Source organism: Rosa chinensis, chromosome 2, assembly GCF_002994745.2.
Source record: "Rosa chinensis cultivar Old Blush chromosome 2, RchiOBHm-V2, whole genome shotgun sequence".
NCBI classification, from domain to species: domain Eukaryota; kingdom Viridiplantae; phylum Streptophyta; class Magnoliopsida; order Rosales; family Rosaceae; genus Rosa; species Rosa chinensis.
In genome coordinates this window covers 64588970-64612883 of record NC_037089.1, presented here as the reverse complement: position 1 = coordinate 64612883, position 23914 = coordinate 64588970, and the positions used below count along the sequence as shown (strand labels likewise).

The 23914-nt window shown below is 38.0% G+C and overlaps 4 protein-coding genes across 4 annotated transcripts; 2 read left to right on the top strand and 2 right to left on the bottom strand.

Annotated features, from left to right (window-relative positions):
- The first annotated feature begins 220 nt into the window (after nucleotides 1–220).
- On the top strand, nucleotides 221–1156 carry LOC112184762 (uncharacterized mitochondrial protein AtMg00810-like). Its single transcript, XM_024323002.1, has one exon. The coding sequence runs from the start codon at nucleotides 221–223 to the stop codon at nucleotides 1154–1156; it is 936 nt and encodes a 311-aa protein (XP_024178770.1).
- A 3709-nt stretch (nucleotides 1157–4865) lies between these two features.
- LOC112184761 lies at nucleotides 4866–5813 on the bottom strand. The gene is made up of 2 exons (XM_024323000.1): nucleotides 5597–5813; nucleotides 4866–5458 (listed from the first exon to the last, which is right to left on the bottom strand). The coding sequence occupies exons 1-2, from the start codon at nucleotides 5811–5813 to the stop codon at nucleotides 4866–4868; spliced, it is 810 nt and encodes a 269-aa protein (XP_024178768.1).
- An 8500-nt stretch (nucleotides 5814–14313) lies between these two features.
- Nucleotides 14314–17245, bottom strand: LOC112184760 (bidirectional sugar transporter SWEET5). Its single transcript, XM_024322999.1, has 6 exons — nucleotides 17203–17245; nucleotides 17040–17076; nucleotides 15528–15744; nucleotides 15229–15390; nucleotides 14978–15097; nucleotides 14314–14442 (listed from the first exon to the last, which is right to left on the bottom strand). Exons 1-6 carry the CDS (start codon nucleotides 17243–17245, stop codon nucleotides 14314–14316), a joined length of 708 nt encoding a protein of 235 aa, XP_024178767.1.
- Nucleotides 17246–22727: 5482 nt separating this feature from the next.
- LOC112188952 (auxin-responsive protein SAUR78) lies at nucleotides 22728–23530 on the top strand. The gene has a single exon (XM_024328193.2). It carries the CDS (start codon nucleotides 22795–22797, stop codon nucleotides 23266–23268), a length of 474 nt encoding a protein of 157 aa, XP_024183961.1. The 5' UTR covers nucleotides 22728–22794; the 3' UTR covers nucleotides 23269–23530.
- The last annotated feature ends 384 nt before the right edge of the window (nucleotides 23531–23914 follow it).

Below are 23914 nucleotides of genomic sequence, written 5' to 3'. Positions count from 1 at the left end.
ATTACCTCCAGATAAGAATCTTGTTTCATGCAAATGGATATTCAAAATAAAGAAAAATGCTGATGATTCAATAGCAAGACACAAAGCTCGATTGGTTGCCAGAGGTTTTAGTCAGGAGTATGGAGTGGACTATGATGAAACTTTCTCTCCTATAGTGAGGCATACTACTGTTAGGTTGATTTTGAGCTTAGCAGCACAATCTGGTTAGACTCTGCACCAAATGGATGTCAAAAATGCTTTTCTTCTTGGCATTCTTAATGAGGAGGTTTATATGACTCAACCTGGAGGTTTTGAAGACGCTTCTCAACATCATCTTGTGTGGAAACTACATAAATCTTTATATGGATTAAAGCAGGCACCTAGGGCCTGGAATGAAAGGTTCACCAATTTCCTCCCAAGTTTAGGCTTTAAGTGTTCTTATGCTGATCCATCTTTATTTGTTAAAACATCTGGCAGTTCCATAGTTTATCTGCTTCTCTATGTGGATGATATTATTCTTACTGGTAATAGTGAAGCTCTTATTTCAGAACTCAAGTTAGCATTGCAGACTGAGTTTGAGATGAAAGACTTGGGGAAGCTACATTTTTTCCTTGGTCTTGAAATCTCATATACTCCTGATAGTCTCTTTTTATCCCAACATAAGTATGCTACTGAGTTAATTCATAAGGCCGGTTTGGATGATTGTCATACACATCGTACTCCTTGTCAGTCTGGGATCAAGTTGTATAAGGATGGTAGTTCTCCTTTGTCCTCTCATGATATTCCCTATTTCAGAAGCTTGGTTGGCTGTTTGCAATATCTTACTTTCATTAGACCTGATATTGCCTACAGTGTGAATTATGTTTGTCAATTCCTTCATTCCCCAACAGAAGCTCATCTCTTGGCTACTAAAAGGATTCTTCGTTATGTTAAGGGAACTCTTCATCATGGCATCTATTTCAGGAGGGGTTCTTTGCATTCACCGCAGTACACACTTCAAGCTTATTGTGATGCAGACTGGGCGGGTGACCCCAATGATAGGAAATCCACCACAGGGTTTGTTATTCTACTCAATGGCTCACCAATCTCTTGGTGTAGTAAGAAGCAAACAACTGTGTCTCGTTCTTCTACTGAAGCTGAGTACCGAAGTATGGCTGACACAATCTCTGAGCTTTAGTGGTTGCAGCACTTGCTGCATGATTTACACATTCCTCTTGCTAGCATTCCAACTCTTCACTGTGACAATATCTCAGCTCTTGCCCTTGCTACTAATCCTGTATATCATTCCAAGCTCAAGCATATTGAGGTTGATGTTCATTTCACCAGGGACAAAGTCAAGGCTGGCTCTATCCGCTTACAATTTGTGTCCTCTCATGAACAACTAGCTGATCTGTTTACAAATGGCCTTTGTTCACCTCAACATCTCTACCTATGCTCTAGCTTGATGTCTGCCTCCCATCATCAAGCTGAGGAGGGGTGTTAAAGTACATGATTACTTGTAGATGGTTAATTAGGGTTAATTAGTGTTAATTCTGTTAAGTGCATGATTAATTAGTTAGTGACCTACAGCTGTATTACACGTGTTGCTTTTCTGTGCTAGCTCATTCATCTACATATATAACTGCTACTGTACTCGTTTTAGTTGTTGTAACAGAAACACAAGAATATATAGAATTCTCTCATTCTTCTTCTTTCTTCAAGCTCTAAACCCTACCTTTCAACCAAGACTAAAGATAACGTAGCTCACCTAGGCTCAATTTCAAAACACGATACTTCCCAGAATTTTGACGGTGAAAAACGGAGGAGCAAATGTACACCAACCCAGCAGCTTCGAAAACTCAGCTCTAGTCGAGGTTGACACGTCTAAAGGCGCAGGCAAGACGGAAAATGAAACCAGAAGAGCTAGAACAACCGCTGGTGCCGATAAACGCAACGAGGCCAAAAACCAACCAAAACACGATTTAATCCAAACTTAATCGAATTCAAAAACTAAGTATACTATCGTGGAGAGCACGAAGAGAGGATTAGTTTTCCTGCCTTACACAGCCCCGATGATAGTCGAAAATTGCAGAAACATGCCCGGAAAGTTCAAACCTTTTGAGCTTCGAATCTCTCATCAAGACCCATGCATGGACGATCCACCACCAAAGGTGTATCTGTGTTGAGGAGACGAACCAAATGTGGGTGGTTCGCCGTTGTGTCGTAGCCGAAAACTGAATTTCCGGTCGAGTCTTCCATATGGAGCCAGAAAAATCCAACAATCGAGTAAGACGACTAGTTTGGAGATGTCATGAGCGAAAAGAATGCAAATGATTCCCTTTCAAAATTCTTTCTTATCATAGTTTAAATATGAAAGGGCCTTATATATATATATATATATTTATTTATTTATTTATTCATGATCAAGACTTGTTATTTTGTAACCACCTGGTGTGGTAATTAAGCTTGGTCGAGCTGTCTAGCTTGGAACCCCTATGGCTAGAGTTCAAGTCTCAACTCACACTAGCTTGTGGCCAACACGTTTGAGGGGCCTTCGGGTTCGTGCGCTTGCGGCAGAGGTCTAATCTAGCTTTGATGGGATACTCTTGTGGACCTCAGTCTTAATACTGACTGAATGAGTGAGTTACTAACTCGCTAATGTAACTGAGGTGACTTGCTACCTCACTCCTGATAATAATAAATAAATAAAATTATTAAAAAAATGACTTGTTATATTGTTGATCATTTGGGGCCACGTGGCCAAGACATTACTAAACATGTAAATCAACAATTCGTAAGTAATTCAATAATTTGCAACAATGATTAGATACAAACTCAAGACTCAACCAAAACGTGACCTAAATGATTCATGCTGCGTTAAATGGTCTTTGCTAACTTCAAGTTGATCTTATAATTGTCTCGCTAAGGGCAACTCCAACCTTGGGGTTAAAAATCAGAATTTGATCAAGTTTGAGACTTCTCATCTCCAACCTTGATTTTTAGAGGGGTCTGGTCTCATAAAAATGAGACTTGGGGTCATTTGAAGTCTTAAAATTGAGACTTTTCCAAGACTGAGACTGATGAACAGTGGTCTGGGACCACAAGCCCGGCTGACCTAGCCCAAGAGAGAGAGAGACGCGCTGGAGATTGAAGAGGAGAAGGACGCGCGGAAAAAAGAAGGGGGGAGGAAGAGAACGCGCGCAATTGCGCTGGAGAGAGAAAAGTCACCTGCATGCTTTCTGCTCCAGTGGGCCCGCCATGCAACGGTCAAAACACGAACGACTGAAATCGCTCCATTTTGAAAATGGACGGTCTGATGTGCCTTTAATTTTTTATTTATTCAAATGGATCTATTTTCAATCTGATGGCTCAGATTTGAGGGAAAAAAAACTTATCAACGGCTCTTATTAAATGAAAGGTTATTGTGGCCTATTTGTTCCAAAAAAAATTAAAAAAATTACCAGAAAATTGTGGGAAAAAAATATACCCATTGGAACAGTAAAATGTAGAAAATTCTATAAATACCAACCCATTCTTTTCTATTTCCTCACACCAAATATACTCCATCTCCTTTACAATTTTCCATTCATAAACACATCTTCTTGTTCTTAAATATATCTATATATATATTTTTTTGTCTTGTGAAAAATGGCTCCAAGAGGGGATTCATGGAGACACAATGAAGAAGTTATTCTTTGCCGAGCTTGAATCACCGTTGGGGGTGATGGTGCTGTCGAAAAAGATCAAACGTCGGAGTTATTATGGAGTCGTGTTTCGGAGGAGTACAATGCTCACAAACCGGCAGGTTGCATGGTGAGAACAACTTCTAGTTGCCAAGCTCGTTGGAAGAAAATAAGTCCGGCATGTATGAAGTGGCGCCATGCATGCTCTTAACAAGGTCGAACATTTTCAACGAAGAAGTGGTGAAAATATGGAGGACGAGGTAATTATATTGAAATATGTTCAATAATAATTATTTTTTTATTTTTCATGTAGTTGTTAAAAGTAAAATGTTCTTATATAGTTTATTGATCGATTTATACTAAGCTAATTTTTTAATTAATATTTTATTTACTTAATATTATATGTAGCTCATGAATGTTAAATCAACGTACTACGACACAAATGGTTGTGATTTTTTGTTTGAGCATTGTTGGAGAGAGTTGAAAAATACGGAAAAGTTTGGGAAAATTCCATCAATGGAAAACACCCCCTTTAGTGTTCCTAATCATGTTGACTTGGATGACGATGGAACACCCAATACTGATGATGAGCCGACTTCATCAAGGAAGGCACGTCCTCAAGGACAGAAAGCTCAGAAGCTAGCTAAGAAAAAAGGCAATAAGCAGGATGCGGATGGCCTACGAGTTCAAATGCAGAAATGTTATGAACAAACAGAGCGCGAGTACCAACAAAGGCAAAGACAGTTTGAGGAAGGTCAACTAATTGAGGAACGCGCTGAGGATGCTCGCACGATGCAGGTGGATCCATCAATTTTCACCCCAAGAAAGAGGAGTTATTGGGAGAGGAAGCAACAACAAATAATTGATAAGGAGGCAGAAACTTCAAGCATCCCGGAACAATCTCAAGATCCTACACCCTCTGGAGGAGACAACACAGACTTGGCCAGTTATGATTCACTTCAAGAGACATCTTGGATGTAATTCATATTATTAACTTGAATTGTTTGTGTTTTAATTTATGATAATAAAAATGATTCCACTTATCAGTAGATCATCTTCATAATAAAGCATTGAACTTTATTTTCATAATAAAGCACACCACACAAATTAAAAGCGCATAACACACAATACATAGTAGGCCATGACCACTTATCATGACTACATGGCCACTTATTGAAAGCAAAAAAAAAAAAAATCACCAAGGCATACTCCTCACTGGTGGTTCTAATCAGCTTGTAGCTTCATGGTCCATAGATGATCGACTAGAACGTCTTGGAGGTTTTTATTCATCACTGGACATCTAACCTCCCTATGACGACGCAAGAATTGATTTAGTTGATGCGGATTGCGATGAACATTGGTGGGAATTATTGGTCTGTCATATATCTCTGCTTTCTTGGGTCTAGTTGAGATATCATCCGGATCAAATGGCTCTGCTGCATCTTCATCATGCTTGTCTTCAACAATCATATTGTGCAAGATAATACACGTCATCATGATGTATTGAAGGTTCTCCTTACTCCACCCACGAGCTGGTCCTCTTATGATTGCCCAACGAGCTTGGAGAATACCAAATGCTCTCTCCACGTCTTTTCTGTATGCTTCCTGCATCCTTGTGAAGTGTTGTGTCTGCGGCATCCTCGGGTTTCGGATTGCTTGTACAAATGACCCCCACTTAGGGTCTATGCCATCAACTAGGTAATAACATTGACGATAATGCCTATTACATACCTGGTAGTTTACTTCAGCGGTTTCACCAAGGCATACGTCATTGAACAATGGTGAACATCCAAGAATGTTAATATCATTCAGGGAACCTGGAAGTCCGAAGAAGGCATGCCAAATCCAAGTATCGTAGGAGGCCACCGCCTCTAAGATGATTGTCGGTTTCCCTTTGTGGCCAGTATACTGCCCTGCTCATCAGGTGGGACAATTTTTCCACTGCTAGTGCATACAATCAAGGCTACCCACCATCCCCGGGAATCCCCGTTCTGCAGCTTTCTCCAGCAGCCGTCGCAAATCCGCTGGTGTTGGTCGGCGGAGGTAAGTCTCATGGTACACATTCCAGATTGCTGTTATGAAGTGCTCCAAAATCTCAATGGCAGTGCTCTTCGCAATATCTAGGTAATCATCGCAGAAATCAGCTGTGATGCCATACGCGAGCATTCTCATGGCTCATGTCAGCTTTTGTTCGGTGGATAAGCTTAGTCTCCCACAAGCATCTCTTGTTTGAACAAAATATGGGTCGTAGTTAGCCACGTCGCGCATCATCCTGTCAAAGACCCAAGGTTGCATTCTATATCGCCTACGAAATATGTTTGGTTCATACCTGCACGGATCAGTGAAGTATTGAGCTTTGAGTCGAAGATCCATCAGCTCTCGATCCCTGGCCTTATAGGTACGACCTTCTGAAGAACCACCCCATTGTGAATCCTCATCTTCCAGAGTTTGGATTTGCAAGGCAGCGACAGACATCATCAAGGCTCGTCGACGGCTTCTCGTGACGGCCTCTTCTTGATCTTTCTGCAACCATTTCGTCAAACGATTCATTGCATAAATGGTTTGACAAAATCAAAACGGCAAAGAAAGAAAGATTTGTGTGATTTGGATATGAGAAGTGTTTGTGAATTTGTGAGAGATGAGGATGACAATGACCTCATATTTATGGACGGTTTGAGTTCATATCATTAGATAAGATATGACACGTGGCGGACAAAGACTCAACCGTAATTTGGACAGCCAATTAGAGATTAACACGTGGCGCTGAAATCACATCGAAATTCGGCTGTTTGGCATATATGCCGACACAAAACATCAAAATATCTTCTAAATAGTTAGATTCTTTGTCGTATGTGCTGACACTTTTGTCGTATATGCCGACACAAAAAAAAAATTAAAAATTTTTTTTAAATTCATTATAAGGGTAATATAGGAAAGTCATGCTATCAGAATATAAGAAAATATTAAAATAAGAAGAGGGAGTGCAAATTTCACTCTCTGTTAAAGTAAAAATGAGATGGAATTGGTTTACTCATTTCATTTCATAGTCCCTTTATATAGAGATAGAATTACAGCGGAAATATTAATTACATTAAATACATTGAATGCTGATTTATCTATAATTGTGCTGATGATGGTAATCGCTGATTCCTTGATTCCCTCTCCGTCAATCGCTTTGACGAAGTTTGATGAAGGCACATAATATGTTTTTCCTTTAACACTCCCCCTTGTGCCAAGTCAAAGACGAAATGGTGCATAAGTTGTTGCCTCACTAAAAACCTTACCAAGTAACAATAAAAACCATGTGGGACAAAAATACACCTTGGTCGAAGGAAAAGAGCAAAACGCACCTTCTACATTTGAGGCTGACATGTGTGTGTTAGACTCCCCTTGACGTCTACACCTCCTCATGATACTTACATTAATCAGGGGAGCTTGGAAAGTCTTCGCATTCCTATGCTTTCACATGCTTCTCAAATATGGCCTTAGGCAATGATTTGGTGAACAAATCTGCCACATTCTCCTCAGACCTTACTTGATTCACTTGAATCTTGAGGAGGGCATGTTGTTGTTGATTGTAGAAAAACTTTGGCGATATGTGTTTTGTATTATCACCCTTGATATATCCTAGCTTCATTTGTTCGATGCAAGCTACATTACCTTCATAAATGCAAGTAGGCTCTTCAGTGGTAGAACTCAAACCACTAGTCCCTCGAATATGTGTGATGATAGCTCTTAACCATACACACTCACGGACCGCCTCATGTAGAGCGATGATCTCTGAGTGGTTCGAGGAGGTAGCCACAAGGGTTTGCTTGGTTGATCTCCAAGATATCGCCGTGTTCCAATGGTAAATACATAACCAGTTTGGGAATGACCTTTATGTGGGTCAGAGAGATACCCAGCATCAGCAAAAACTAATCAAAACATCATTTTGCGTTTCGGTGTAGTGAGTGGCACTTTCGCCATCAATATTTCCTTCAGGGATTGCAGTTTCATCTGCGGTCCCTCTTGTCTCTCTGTAGGGAAAGAACAGTCCCAAGTCAATGGTTCCTTTTAGGTATCGGAAAAATGTTCTTGATACCATTCCAGTGATGTTGCGTTGGCGCTGAGCTAAATCTAGCTAACAAGTTCACTGAGAATGCAATGTCTGGTCAAGTAAATTGGGCTAAGTACAATAATGCGCCTATTGCACTTAGATAGGGAATTTCAGCTCCCAACACCTTTTCGTCATCTTCCTTTGGATAAAATGGATCTTTTCTTGCATCCAAACTTCGACCGATCATGGGAGTGGTAGTAGGATGTGCTTTGTCCATGTTATATCGCCTAACTTTTAGACATATGCAGACTGGTGGATTAGTATTCAACAAACTCGGTGTTCTAGTTCAAGGCCTAGACAGAATCGAGTTTTCCCAAGATTCTTCATCTCAAATTCAGATTTCAAGTAGCTCACGGTTTCTCTTATTTCATCAAGAGTACCTGTTATGTTCATATCATCGACATATACTGCTACAATTGCAAATCCAGAACTTGTTTTCTTTATGAATACGTAGGGGCATAATTCATCGTTCTTATATCCATTCCCAATCAAGTAGTCACTTAGACGGGTATACCACATCCGCCTGGATTGTTTTAAGCCGTAAAGTGAGCGTTTCAACCTAGTTGCAAACGCACTCCGTGGTTTAGAGTCACTTGACTTGGGTAATGTAAGGCCATCAGGCACTTTCATATATATCTCTGAATCTAGATCCCTATAGAGATATGTAGTAACCACATCCATGAGCTGCATTTCCAGTCCTTCTGAAAGTACAAAGCTAACTAAGTAGCGGAACATTATAACGTCCATTACAGGAGAGTATGTCTCCTCGTAGTCAATTCCAGGGCGTTGTGAGAAACCTTGCGCCTTGTGGCGAGCCTTGTACCTCAGGACTTCACTCTTCTCATTACGCTTTCTGACAAAGACTCATTTATGTCCTACAGGCTTTACACTTGGTGAGGTTAGCACTACCAGACCAAATACCTGTCTCTTTGTCAGAGAATCTAATTCTGTCTGGATTGCTTCTTTCCATTTAGGCCAATATGCTCTTTGTTGACATTTTGCAACAGAGCGTGGTTCGATATCATCGTGCTCTATGATTCCTTGAGTAACAGTATATATCATCAATGTGTATGGAAGATCTTTCTATCAACTCATACGCACTCTCATAATCCTTTGAGAGTTCTTTGTTCTCTGGAATCATTTTAAACATCGGAGTGTCCTCCAGTATTGATTCATGGACATAACTATAATCAGAGACAATCTCATGAGAGGGATTCTATACATTGATGATCGGTTTGTGCCTTACTCGCCATCTTCTTCCTTGGGTGAGTGTCAATTGAACCAAGTGGCCTCCCCCTCTTCCTTTGGGGAGCCACGGGCTCAACCACACCTCCACTAAGTGTGGTTTTAGTGCCTCTATCTGCGGCACCGTGCCCCTTGTTGGGGACTTCTAACCTTGGAGGCACATTTGCAGCTGGTATATGTGATCTCGTCACTTTTGCGATATCAGTAAACGCATCAGTCATCGAATCTGCTATGTTCTGAAGATCGATTATTCTTTTCACTTCACTTTCACATTGTGAAGTGCGGGGATCAAAACGAGACAGAATGGGGACACACCACGACAATTCCTGTCGTTCCCTTGGAAAAATCATTTTTCCTATCTCCCCCTAACGACGGGAAGACTGTCTCATCAAAGTGACAATCCGCAAATCTAGCGGTAAAGAGATCGCCTGTCAAGGGTTCCAAATAGAGGATAATTGTTGGGGATTCATATCCAACATAAATACTTAATCATCTCTGAGAACCCATTTTGGTGCGCTGTGGGGGCACAATAGGCAGATATATTGCTCAACCAAATATGCGCAAGTGTGAAATGTCAGGCTCATATCCAGTTACCAACTGGTACGCAAAAAAATGGTTGGCTAGCAGTGGGTCTGAAACGAATAAGTAAAGCTGTGTGCAATATTGCATAACCCCAGGCAGATATAGGCAGGTTAGTGTGCATAACCAATGCCCAAGCCACCATCTGTAGCCTTTCGATAGTGGCTTCTGCGAGACCATTTTGTGTATGCACATGGGGTACATGATGCTCCACATCGATCCAATAGACATGCAATAATCATCAAATGCTTTTGATGTAAACTCTACAGCGTTATCAAGTCTTATAAACTTGATAGGGTGATCAAGGTGGTGAGCCCTTAAACGTATAATCTGTGCTAGGAGTTTTGCAGCAATTCTTGTGGACAATAAAGCGACATGTGACCAGATTGTCGAAGCATCCACCAGAACCATAAAGTACTTGAAATGGTCCGCATTCTGGATGGATAGGTCCACAGATATCTCCTTGTATCATTTGTAAGAATGGAATGTTTTATTTTATATCTTTTAGCATAGGAATGTCTTGATCCTGTTTTTGCTAAAGAGCAGACTTTGCAAAATGAGTGATATGCCTTTTAAATAGTCAATGAGGCATAATGGGAGAGTGGTAGTGCTTCTGGTACTTCATAAAGCAATGACTGCATTTGAGCAATACTAGGACCGACACCTTGCAGTGTGGCGGATTTTCCTCCCATTTTATTTTTCACTCGAAAGAAGGGATGTCCGTGTGAGTCACGACCGGGGTGCCCTAGGCGGTCATGCCAAAGCCTGTATGAGTCAATGTCCCACATTTCATTGTTGGTGACAGCATCTGATTCAATGATCCGAATCGTAGTGAGGTACAGTCCACTAGATTGACTCATAAGTTTCTAAAATGAGTTTCCTTCCACATTCATTAGATGTAATATAAAAGTATTCAGTTCCATTCTCACAGTGTGTTTTTACATAATAACCGTTGGCACGAGTATCTTTGATACTTAACAAGGTTCGATTAGCTCTTGGTGCATATAGAGCATATCTCATATTCTTTAGAGTATTTCTATTTTAGTAGAATGATAATCTTTGCATTCTAATAATTTTTCTTTTTCTAGATGTATTGCTTTACATCTATATAATGTTATTTCCAACCATGTAAATATGTGTATAGGAAATAAATTTGAATAAATACAGTGCTTCATAATAAAATTCAAAATTTATTAATAAGCCAACGATAATCAAATCAAGGTCTTGTTCTAATTCATCAAACCATTATTGTAATAAACTTTAAGACCAAGCAAGCAATAGTCTAATTAAAAATGAGGCATTATACCTTCACAACTATCTTTGGAAAATAAAATGAATAAAGCAGATCAGTCAAGATTGAGAGCATCCATTGACTTAGCAAGTTCCTCTTTGCCATTGAAGTCTGCAATTGTAAGGTTGACGTTTAGGTCATGACCTCCTTCTTCCATATAGTGACCTCTTGTTCTTTAGACTCTCTATACCTCTTATAATTGGCTGCTACTCTGTTGTTTGTTTGGCAGTTCTTGTACCAATGCCCAATGAATCCACACCTATAGCATGGTTCATTGTCAACTCTTTCCTTTTGCATCTTGTTTCCATGATCCCCATGTCCCTTTCCACGTGGTGCATGGTTGCCACGTGGGTAGGGATCAACACGTCTAAACCCCTTTGCATTGGAGGTCTTTCCACCTTTCATTTTTCCATAATGAGCCTCGGGAATTTTCTTTGTCCCAGTGGGCCTGGCATTGTTGTTCAAGAGAATCCCATTATGTCTCTCAGCCACTTGCAGTAGGCTTATCAACTTATTGAAGGTTGTGATTCTTCTGTTGTCATACTCCAACTGATACTGGTTCGCTAGTATAAAAGTTGAATTAGAAAAGGTGGTAAGAGTCTTGTAGATCATATCATCTTCTGTGATTTCCCTTCCACAAAAATTGAGACGTGCTTTTGCAACATGTCCTTGTTGAAGTCATTGACCTTTTTATAGTCAAGCAAGCAGATTCCATTCCACTGAATAGCTAGTTCTGGGAGTAAAGTGTCATGAATGTTCCCAAAACATCATTTAAGGGCATCCCACAATTCTTTGGGTATCTTCAACTGAAGGTACTCCTAGCGTAGGCTAGGATCAATATGTCGCCTAAGAAACATTAAGGCATCTGTTTTCACCTTATTAGATAGTTCAACATCTTTGGGGTCAGTAATGGTGGCAATGCAGTCTTTTGCCACAAAGGCAGTTTCCATATCGGAAATCCAATGATGGTACTCAAGTCCTTCTGAGTCCAAAATGTCAAACTCAGGTCGAGTTGGATCAGCCATCTACATAAAACAAGAGGGAAGATATAAATTACGCAGTCATAAAGACATCCACATGAATTATTTCCAAAAATATGAATTAGATTTCAAGACCAAGATTCGTAATGGTCACATTTTTTCGATGCTATGTGACAATACTTTATCACAGTAAGTGTGTTTTTATAATGCACATGAACTTTCATTATCATGGAAAAACGCAATTCTTTTTGTATAGCATTCTAAACAAGTAATAATCATAGCACGTAATAAATAATAAAAACATAGCATATATTAAAATAAATTACATGGCATGCTCAAATTTCACAAATGTATACAAAAATATATGTTACACATAACAATAGCAATAATATATCATGCATAAAATAAAATGTAAACAATAGCATAATACGAAGCATGCGTAGGCATAATTTATATAAGCGTAAATAAAATAAAAACATGCTCAAAATTTCATGAATTAATAAACCATAAACAATGAAATATATAATCATGCTTAAAGGTAATTATATAAAACATAAATAACAAGGCATGCTTCAAATGATCAAAATTATCGACTAAACATGCTTAATAACAAAATATAATAAAATTCACATGCTTTGTTAAAATCATAAAATAAAATAAAGAAAACATACTTGATTTCGAGAAAATAAAACAATCCTAGCGCACGCGCATGTTGATGCAGGCGTGCGTAGCGATGTGTTTTTTTTTTTTTTCAGTAGTGGCCAGAGATTTTTTTTTTTGATCTGGGCTGGGTCTGCTCTTTGGGCTGTCCCCTTTACTTTGGGCCAAGTGTCTTTTTTTTTCTGTTGTTGTTTTTGTTTTTTTTTTCTTTTCTAGGCCTTTTGTTTTTCTCTGGGCAGCAAGGCCTCTTTCTTATTCTTTTTGCTTTTTTTTTTTTTCTTCTGGGCCGGGATTCTTTTTCTCTGGGCCGGACCTTTTAGGCCGGCTCACTTTTTTTTCTCTCTTTTTTTTTTTTTTTTTTGTTCTTTTCCTCTCTTCTTCCTCCTCCGTCTGGATTGCAGGTGGTGGCAGGATTGCTGCGGGTTTCGGGGCGTTGCAGCAGGGCACGCTGGGATAGGGGCGCAGGTCGGGTCGAAGGCTCCGGTGTGGATCCTGAGACGTGCAAGGTGGAGGCGCTGGTCTGAGGCCGGTGAGGTGAGGGGGGTCTGGCCAGCTGTGCAGTGCGGGGGCACGGGGCAACTGATGCAGGTCGGGTAGGAGTGTGAGAAGCAGGTGCAGATCGGATAGCCGAAAAAACCTGCTGGTCGTCTGAAGATGAATGCCAGTGATCTGGGCAGGTAGCTGAAGGTTGCTGGAATTCGATTTGGAGCAGATTCAATCGTTGAGGTCGAGATCGAGATCGGGTCTGGTTCTGCAGGTGGGTCGAGGCTGCAAGTGAGGAGGAGCAGATGAGGTTCTGGTGGCAGCGACTGCAGGGCTGGGCTGGGCTGGGCTGCGCAGGCAGGGGGGCTGGAGAGGAGGAGGCCGATCTAGAAATTTTTTTATTTTTTTTTATTTTTTATTTGGGCGGCAGAAAAGAAGAAATTTTTTTTTCTTCTAGGGGTTTTTTTTTTTGACAGGAGAAAGAAAATGGAAAGCTAGGTTTTTTTTCTCTTGGCTATTTGCTCTGAGCGTGCTGATAACGTGTTAAAGTAAAAATGAGATGGAATTGGTCTACTCATTTCATTTCATAGTCCCCTTATATAGGGATAGAATTACAGCGGAAATATTAATTACATTAAATACATTGAATGCTGATTGATCTATAATTGTGCTGATGATGGTAATCGCTGATTCCTTGATTCCCTCTCCGTCAGTCGCTTTGACGAAGGCACATAATATGTTTTTCCTTTAACACTCTCCAAAATTTATTATATTGGAGAACGTGCATTTACTGAACGGGAATACTGGAAATGTCAAGCTTAAACTTTGAGTCCATCCCTAGGTCAAATGGTAATGAGAATTCATGTCATCGAAACAACTTGTTCAGGTAAGAAGTAAGTGCATATATGTTGGATTAATATTCGTATGCTAAACGTAATTTTAATCACCTGAACTATGTACTAATGGGTAAGGTTATGGTATGTTAATATTTCTCATATATCAATTATTTTTACCACTTTGAGTACTCATTTTATGACTATAAGTACTCATTTTACCACTTGAGGACTCATGTAGTAATTAAGAAAATTTACCACTTTAATAACTCATATTACCACTTTGAGGACTAATATTACTATCTTGAGGACTCATTTTATCACTTTAAGGCAATTATATGCATATAATACGTTAATACATTGTAGAATTTCCCCTAATCATAAGATAGATATCGAGAATACATTTGAATGTATTATAGAATTAATAAGAACTACACGATACTATTCATGATGACCTTCTCGAATGGGTCAATCATTATCATTGTTACTTGGGATGATCTCTCTAAACTTTAGGGAGTTCAACTTCAGGTTTTGGCTTTTCATCGTTATCATCCCAGTTAGTGGTTCTGTAGTAAGTGCCATACAATATGAGTTGCACCAGGCCCGAAAGCGATCCCAAACCATTAGGAATCTGCCGACATTTTTCAAAGAAATGGTTAGTTAATTGCAAACTAATTATAACGATTTTCCCTGTTACTTAATACTTACTGTTCTATATTATGGCAGAAGTTCGTGGGTCAGCACATTAGTGTATGTGTATGACCCTCTAATAGCAAATTGTACATTAGGTGTGCTTTTAGTATCTTGCTCTGAACCTTATTAGAGTAAGTTAAGTCGCTCAGAATGCATGGTAGCTCCTCCCGGTGAAAAAAATATTCTAAATCTTGGATATACTCTAGTTGCAAAGCATTTAGTAATGGATTTGATGATTTGTTACTTGACACGTGGTTAATGTCCATAGTTTAGGATGAATTGTTAGAGCGCGGGTTTGAACTTCTTTGATATTTGACCACTAACAAAACAACAAGTCATCAAAGACACTACTTAGCACACCACATGGTGCATCCGTTATGCATGTATAGTTGTTCTTTCCACCCAAGAATTTTTCTTTTCATGCATATTGAATATATAGAGAGCATATATATTGTTTCTGTTAGAAAAATTACCAGAACATAGGGGTCAAACTTGAGGAGTGCATAAATAGACCAGACAACTCCATTGCAAAAGTTGGCGAGCGAGAGGGCAAATGGCATGTACTTGACACTTTTTGTCTTGATGACCATTTTCTACCAGCAGCCAGCAAAAGAAAAATGTAACTGGTTAGCCAAAAATTAGATCAACATTTCCAAAATATATGTAATAAAAGGGTTGTAGTACTTTGACCCCCAAAAAAATAATTAGAAGTCGCCCTACTTACCATGACTGTTAAGGGTGATGCATACATAATGATATTGAAGATAATACACAAAATCCCAATTATCATAGACCTGTCTTTAGTGGTATGGAAAACGTGAATAGTAATAAAAACCACAACGGCAAAAAAGATTGCTTCAACCAGAAGAGCACTGATGATTTTTCGCTGAAAATAAGAACAAAAGAATAGAAATATATGTTAACCACAGTATCATGGTATATAAACCCTAAATCTCTCTCTCTCTCTCTCTCTCTCTCTCTCTCTACACAAGTGATTAGCAGCGCAGTCTAAGATTTACTCACCCGTTTTTGGGCAGGAGAATATAAGAGAAAGATTGAAACATAGATGAGTTCGATGAAGAAGCCAGCGCCATTGATCGTAACAACGAGGAGACTATCAGGATGGACAATGGGAAGGCCATAAAAGGACCACATAGCACAATTAAGCAAAGTTGCTACATAAGGATCGGCCTTGAAATCTCTAACTGATTTGTCCTTAATTATCTTTACAAATGTTGGGCTGCAAAATTTTCAAACTTCATAGTCAGGCAATTATAGCTAGAGAGGATAGCATGAAATATACAGGATGAGAAAATAATTTAAGTGCAGTAGCTTCGTAGTTGTTCAATGCATGTATTTGTCGGTAAATAGAAGAAGAACGCGATAGTTTTTTTTGTCATCCACTCCTCTAATTTTTTTTTTTTTTTTTTTTTTACCATACTAACCAATTTAGATGATTTTCTTAAGATTTTGTATGTTTCCGTTTAAAAAAAAAAAACAATTAAGATTTGTATGTTTTAGTCTTAAGTACTCTTCATATTTTAGTGAAGTATGTGACCCCAAAATTCAAGCTTCCCTTTATCTACAGAGATATAGACATTTTCAATTAAAATTACATTCATTTTTTTGTCATATAAATAATGAGAGTTTCTATTGGGATCTCATAATCTACTTACTAGACCTCCCTCATTTTTTAATTATTAAATGACTTATATGTCCTTATATAAAAATACTATTACAGACAACAAAATATTAAAAAAGTATATATTTTTATTCTCTCTCCAAAGCTTTATAATAATAGAAACACAATTCACGTTAATTTTATTATTCATTTCCGTTTTCAAATCTCATTTCTTTGTTTGTGAAAGCTTTCGAAGAAAAAAAAATTCAAAAGAAAATGCATTAAAAATTACTTGGTGAATTATACAAGAACAAAACTATGATGCAATAGGAACAAAATTAGGAAAAGGTTTTTCTCATTAGTATAACAAGATCATGAAACGAGGGATAGAGAGTCATCATGTAAACTAAACCAAATAAGCCTGTGAAGCGACATATAAGATAAAGCTAAATAAAACGGTAGCAAATTTAATTTTTAACCTAGCCAAACGGTAGCAACCATAAAATATGAAACATTAGGCTTGAAAACAATTATGGTAATATTTTTTCAATTAGTTACCAAGCTATGACTTTTTTTTCGATAATTATTTCAGTTTTTCTTGTTTGGTAAACAAACAATTATGGGAGCACTGAAACTCATCTTTAATGCTTGGAACATTCCATTTATAAGTAAGATTAAGTTAGGTATCTGAAAAAGGTTTAGATAGCAAATTTTACTTTTTAAAAAGCATGTAGGAGGTGTAAAGAGCATGTGAGGTCAAATGAGCAAATTTGGAGGTCCTAATAGAAAAACTCATAAATAATACATGCAGAAATATATTGATACGCCAATCTTATTATATTTTTGAAATCTGTCCGATAAAACATGAATATTAATTTTCTGTAAATATACAGATCACATTGATGAGTGCTTACATTGGGGACGTAAACAAGCCGAAAGAGATGACATTACCTACAAGGAAAGGTAAGAAAGATAAGCAAATTGATGTGATCAGTGCAAACTAGACTAGAATGAAGTTAAAGAAAAGTAAAGTAGAAAGTAAATTAAAGAAAATTAATGCCAGAAAGAATTACAGACCAATGATCCCAACAACAGTTCTAATGGCATCTGTGTTCACCATTTTTACGTCCACAGAGCTAAACACAGTATAAATGAGAGAACCTGCAGACGTGCTACTTTGGCGTCCCTGAGGGGAGGGTTTGAAAGTTTTGATTTATTTAAAGGGCCAATCTTACGGTATTCAGTTTTTGCGCACCTTTTTTAAGACACAAATGCGGTGTAATCTGACCTGCCTCTATACTATCCACAAGAGTTGAGGCTTCCCTAAGTTAGTAGCTGTTTCTGTTAACTATGTTTCTGTTTCATTCAAAAAAAAAAAAAAAAACAAATAAGTTTCTGTTTTAGTTGACCTGGCAAAATTATATCTTTAATTATGGTCCAGATCAACATGCTTGGATAACAATTTGACAGTTTAATTATGATTTGGTTGAGGAATAACAATAAACGGTGGACTTCGGGTAGTAAATGTCATCTTTGCTGAGATGATCGTTTAATTAATTATGCTTTGCAACACGTATAGTTCATTTACAACCAAGTTCATCTTCCATGTAATTAGAAATAACCCTAGTATTTCTAGTAGCTAGATTATTCATCTTTATTTTTATATGTATTTGATATATTTATTCTTGTTTTACATGCCTAGCATTTAAGTTCATTGCCCGGTCATGTTGACCTTTTTTATTTCTTGGTATATATATATATATATATATATATATATATAATTTTCTCTAGCAAATTTCCAGAACCAAACTTACACCAGGCCAGAAGGCCAAGAACCTGTACAGCAGCTCAAAAGGCCAATAACCACAGGACAAAACAAAAAGTGCAACAGGAGCCCAAATTAGGGAGGCCCAAACAGAGCACCTAAATCCCATTCGTCGGTGAAGACGCCGTCGAGGAATCACAGCCACAAGAAATTGCAGTAGGATGAACCATAGCAGATCGACCAAACCAAGGTGCATCCTGTCTGCTAAGCAGTTCTCAAACAGCATATAATGCCTAATGGCTTGTGCTCATTTTTAATTTTCCATTCAATTATGTTAAATTATTGATGATCTGGCAATAAAATATAGTCAATATCTTAATCATAATTTAGCCCTCCAAAAACTCTATGATCTTCATTTTCTTCTGATCACATGACCCAAATCCCAACTATCTTTCACAATTTCCTCAAGCACAAAATGCCTATACAGACTAAGTTATTTATCTTAGATCGAATTCACAAGATCAAGATTTTATATACATCGTTTTTTTTTTAATAAAAGATTATATATATATATATATATATATATATATATATATATATCGTTATTACCAGTGGTGTTCACCTGGTCAGTTGCTGACCAAAGAATTTATATTCAATAGCCCTTAGATTTACATCAAATGGTGGAAAACAAAACACCTCAACTTAATAATAATTCTCTCTGCCATTGAATTTACATCCAAGTCTGGTTAAGCATTATTTTCTTGATCAATAACTGACCAGATGAATATTTTCATCGTTATTACCAACGAGATGCTGGAGGGTGGGGGTGGGCACAAACTAGGCAGTGCAACATAATGCATATGTGCCTTCATTATCTTCCAAAAACAGAATTATTGAATGTTTGAACCCTAGTTTTAAATTATATGTTCCACTCAGACACAATTATTATGGCAATAATGTATATCCAATATTTATCAGATCTATAACTAATTCTCCCCTTAATTAGTCATTCTTTGAGATTTTTTTTTTTTGAACAAATACTCTACATTTACCCTAGTCATTGTGCTCCTCGTCTTCCCCAATGAAATTTTCATTGCACCATTGTGTGAGACAGGGGTTACCTTGATGACATTGGTTTCATGAGAAGGCAGGCGTGCATATGGCCATGCCAGAAGCAACGATTTTTGATGGGCAACCTGCTGACCCATTTAGTCCAATTGAAAGGAACTAGTGAAGATTATGATGACACTGTTGATAAGTTCATACACTAAATAGTTTGTCAATTCGTCTATTTTTCCCTCTCCTGATTATCTAAGATTTTGACAAAACATCAATTTTGGGTGAAAAGTATAGTTGTGTTAGTTTTTTTATATATGCATGCTTATAACAATCAAGTGTTGGCTTGGCTAGATTGCGCATGATGCGCACTCTGGGACTTTGTGTTAGATCAATCTCAAGTTTCCACTTCTTTAAAATTTATGTGCTTATATTTAAAGTTAAGTTGTGCTATTGTATAGTAATTTTTTTGTGGTGCCACTAAGAGACAGATTACTATATCTGCAGTGCGCTTCTTCATTGGTCAGGAAAGAAAGAAAAAATATATATATACTTTATTTGAAATTTTGAATCGAAATTCTATATTGTTTTAGTTAATGACAATTCTTAGGTTCACTCTTATGGGTGAACGAACATATTCACCCCCATATCGATTAACATAGTTTTACTTAATAAATTTATAATCTAATGGTCTATATCTTAAATTCGCCTTTAATGATCATCTCTGTAAAAAATCAATCGAATTGGAAATTGTTTAATTATCTAATTGAATCAAACAAATGGATGGTTCTAATAACACTTACTACTATTATAATGAACCGTCCATGTATTTCATAGAAATTAATAACTAAAAGGTTTTCAATTTAATTAATTTTTTTACATAGTTAATTTTTGTATTATGTTATATAACATGAATAGTTGGATTAGAAAATTAGAAAATTATTATGAATTAATCGCAAGAGAGAGTGAATATACTCATTCGCCTAAAAGGTGAACCTAAAAATTCTACGTATAGATAGAACACATTTCCTCTCGTCCTGATTTTCTCCGACTTCATGTTGAGAGTCAGAGACCGTTGTCTTCGCCCCTTTTGGGGCACTTTTGCTTGGGTTTTGTACCCAACAGAAAGTGTCTGGCCTTTTTCCAATTTTGTTGCTTTTCTTTTCGTTGGTTGTCGTCTCTTACCGTTCCTCTCATCAATGCCGAACCGCCTTCTCTTAGTTTTTTCTCTTGAGCACCGCTGTTCTCAAAGCCTAGCTTGTCTCGTCTTCCTCCAGTCGCCAGTCGTGTTTCGCTCCTTGGAGCTCTAGTTTAAGCGGGACAAGCCTGGGTCTTTACCCGCTCGTGCAATATTGGTCTGTTATCCTTTGGGTGGCTGTCCTTCTAATTTTGATGGATTTGCCTCTTATTGTTCTCGCTTTTTTTTTTTTTTTGGTTCTGTGGGTGGCTGATTTTTTCCGGTGTGACAAGTTATTGAGACCATTGAACCTTGTTGGTGTATTTGGATTAAGGTTTCTTAAGTGTTCTTCGATAGGATTTGCGGTTGCCAACATCTAAGCTCTCCAAGCTTGGTCGAATCGCCGTTGTACTTGTTAATTTGATTTGGTTCATAGCGGTGCGCGCTGTCGGAATGGCGACATTTTCTCTTTGGCTCTCAACATGTTACTGCACGGGTGTGCTGTTTATGGACCTATCTGATTTGGGTCCTGTTGTGTTTGTTACCCATTGTGTGAGTCTGTTTGTAGATGTGAGTTTGTTCCCCTTGTTGTACTTACTCTAGTTGTTATAATATATTTCACTTTTTGGTGGAAAAACAACAGGTCAATAGATACATATCTAGCCATCTCAATTTATAGTGTTTGACATTCACCGACTAGAGGAGAAGAAATAGTGTAGGTGGTATACAATAGATGCCCATGTAACCCGGCGGCCCTAGTTATTAATTACACGAATGTACAGTATTGGGGCACAAGTGGTTAGTTGGACCTTTGGGATTTGTCCCTAGCAAGTTGTAGTGCCCTTATCTGTAGCAGTTGGACCACAATACGAATAATTAGTGTACCAAACCGAAGCTTTCATTTTGGTTTCTTTGCTAGTTCTGTCCTATCCCCCCTCGCACTTGCTCAATTAGTGTACCCTTTCTTGGCCCATCTCCATTTAGGGTTCGTGGGCTGTAACTGTCAACCAGTAACTCACTAGCTCAAACTAGTGGTAAAACTTCTCCGCTAGCTTTTACATGTGTTTTTTTTTTTTTTTTGGGCGAGTGGTTTCGGAAGCTAATGTTCAAGAGGCATCAACAACTGCATAAGTGGTTTTGGAAGCTAATTAGTATTCAAATTAATTAAGAAACATATAAGCCATAAGGGGTTTGGTAAAGCTGAACCATTTGAAGGCGCAAAAGGGCCATGAGAGAGGTCAGAGACTCAGAGCTGAGGCTTCTTTACAGTTCATAGTTCCATGCATGGATGACACGTACATCTTGCGCAGGTTTGTTGGCAATTAACAAAAAGCTGGTATAACGCATACAGGAATATGTGTGAAGACAAAAGTTGGTACTAGTGGGCGGTGGCGAGGATGATCGAGGAAAGATGAAGAATTCGAAGATGCCCAAAACCATTTATCTTGATTTCTTCTCTCTCTCTCTCTCTCTCTCTCTCTCTTCTGGAACACAAAACCCACGGTTGGAAAAATAGTAGACTGCTTACCAACAAACAGCTTACTTTTTGTTTTTGTTGCTGTTGCATGCTGTTGATAAATATACAATATACCAAAATACTATGAGTTCCACACAAGAGCAACAACCAACAATGTGTTATCCTACCATCTAGTTACATGATTACCCTTGCTTACTTAAACTTTAATTAACAAGTATTCATTATATATGTTTTGTATTTCATAATTACTCTTGCTTACTTAGTGGCTTGCGGTGCTAATTATATATGGCCCCTGTATATGGCATGCCTTTATATACTGTCTCCAAGTTGCATTATCAACTGTAATTTGGTTTTTAAGGATATATTATTCTCCTGCCAAACGGTTAAATATTTGAAATATGACACAAATAAAAAAATTTGGATGTACAATCAAAGACAGTTTACACAGAGTTTGCCATGCTTTAGGAATGATTGTCTATATAAGATTTTTTTTTTCTTTTCTTTTCTTATTAATGTTAGTAAAATATATAGATTCAGCAATATAATGTTTTGAAGTATGGTAAATACTATAACATAACCTAACACATATCAAAACTTCAATAAACACATTAGTGTATCCACATCAATTAGACAGCAAAATCTATCTAGACCAAGGATTAATACTACGAACACCAAAGTGGTTGAAAACTTTAAGATGCTTAAAACATTCAAAGGAATATTTAAAGTGAAGTTGTTAACTAAGATTGTTCAACATTTTTTAGAAAAATAAGAATGAGGTCCATGAAAATTCCCTAGTGTTTTGTCTTGATCTGATATGCTTGAATAATGAACGTACATAAGTCTAGCTGATAAACCATGTACCTACCATGACCCCAGTTGTTTTTTTCTTTCCAGAAAATGAGAAAAACTAGAAGTTATATAATTGTTTGCAAATTGAGCTTGTAGTCTACTACTCCTATAAAACGAATAATGGGTTGGCAGAGGGGCATCCTTGTAAACATCACATATTAGACATAATTAGGAAAAATTAGAAAAATCAATTATAGTTGAGATTATCTGCCAATCCAAGCTAAGCTCAGACCCCGCCAAATTGCCAAACAAGGCGCAACTGGTTTTGCACTCAAAGACCTATCTCATTCTTAGCTGGTTTTAAACAGTGGGCCATGTAACCCTCTCCTCCATGGTTTTATATATATGAAGGTTTCCTTCACACTTTCCTCACCACACTCCTCAACTCACAAAACCTTTCATCAAAACCCTTCTCGGAGATCGATCAGCTTGATGGCGAAGACAGGGAAGCTGACGAAGCTCAAGTCGGCCATAAAGAGATGGCCCTCCTTCACCAAACTGGCTCGCACCACAAGCTCCATAGCCGCCACAAACGACGATTCTTCCTCCGACCAATACGTCGACAACGACAGGGCAGTGATCTCCAAGCAGCTTCACGCCGTCTACGTGGGGAAGTCGCGGCGGCGGTACATGGTGAGCTCCGACGTGGTGGAGCACCCCATAATTCAAGAGCTGGTGGACAAGTCATGTGAGGAAGAAGAAGGGGTTGTGGTGGTGACTTGCGAGGTCGTGCTTTTCGAGCACTTGCTGTGGATGCTTGAGAACGCCGAGACTCAGTTGGGTTCCATGGACGAGCTGGTTGAGTTCTACACTTGCTGACAAGAATTGAATTCAGGGGACGCTGAGCTAGCTAAATGTAAAGATTGGTAGGAGTAATTAATATGTGTTTCTGTGTGCTTCTCTATGTGTTTGTACGTCATTTTCTGAACAGCGAGAATTACTTGACCCGTTGCATTTTGAATTACTGCTAATGCAGTGATCGACCCATGTTGAAAGATCTTGATCATGAATTGATCATGTACCAAATTTCATATCAATTCAATTCTTCATCATTCAAATTACTTGGGTAATGTTTACTGTACGTGTATTGTATTGTGTTTACTAATTTTCGTTTACTTCTGTTTTGGATTCTAACTTTTTGTCTGTTAATTTGCCTCTCCAACTCTGGGTCAAGTTATGAGATCAGAATAGCTAATCTTTCCCTATTACCAGGGAGCTCTAGTGAATACACAACCTTGACTCTATGTAAATCTCGGTTTGGTGTAATTGATAAAGAAAAATTCGGTTTATGAATTGGGTCACGTAAGCATTTTTTATGCTCAAAATTGAGTTATATCAAATTCTCAGTTCCCTTCATTGAAGCTGAGTTCTATATCAAAAAAATCCTATCAATATCCAAGCTCTCTCATAATGAAAATTCTCTAACTCCATTCAATTTCAAATCTCTCAAATTGCTAAAGAATTC

Coding starts and splice junctions, on each gene's coding strand:
- LOC112184762 (XM_024323002.1), top strand. CDS start 221: ATGGATGTCAAAAATGCTTTTCTTCTTGGCATTCTTAATGAGGAGGTT.
- LOC112184761 (XM_024323000.1), bottom strand. CDS start 5,813: ATGAGAATGCTCGCGTATGGCATCACAGCTGATTTCTGCGATGATTAC. Junction 5,459..5,596: donor GATGGTGGGTAGCCTTGATT/GTATGCACTAGC, acceptor TCGGACTTCCAG/GTTCCCTGAATGATATTAAC.
- LOC112184760 (XM_024322999.1), bottom strand. CDS start 17,245: ATGGTGAACACAGATGCCATTAGAACTGTTGTTGGGATCATTG. Junction 17,077..17,202: donor AACTGTTGTTGGGATCATTG/GTCTGTAATTCT, acceptor CTTTCCTTGTAG/GTAATGTCATCTCTTTCGGC. Junction 15,098..15,228: donor CATCACCCTTAACAGTCATG/GTAAGTAGGGCG, acceptor GGCTGCTGGTAG/AAAATGGTCATCAAGACAAA.
- LOC112188952 (XM_024328193.2), top strand. CDS start 22,795: ATGAAGGTTTCCTTCACACTTTCCTCACCACACTCCTCAACTCACAAA.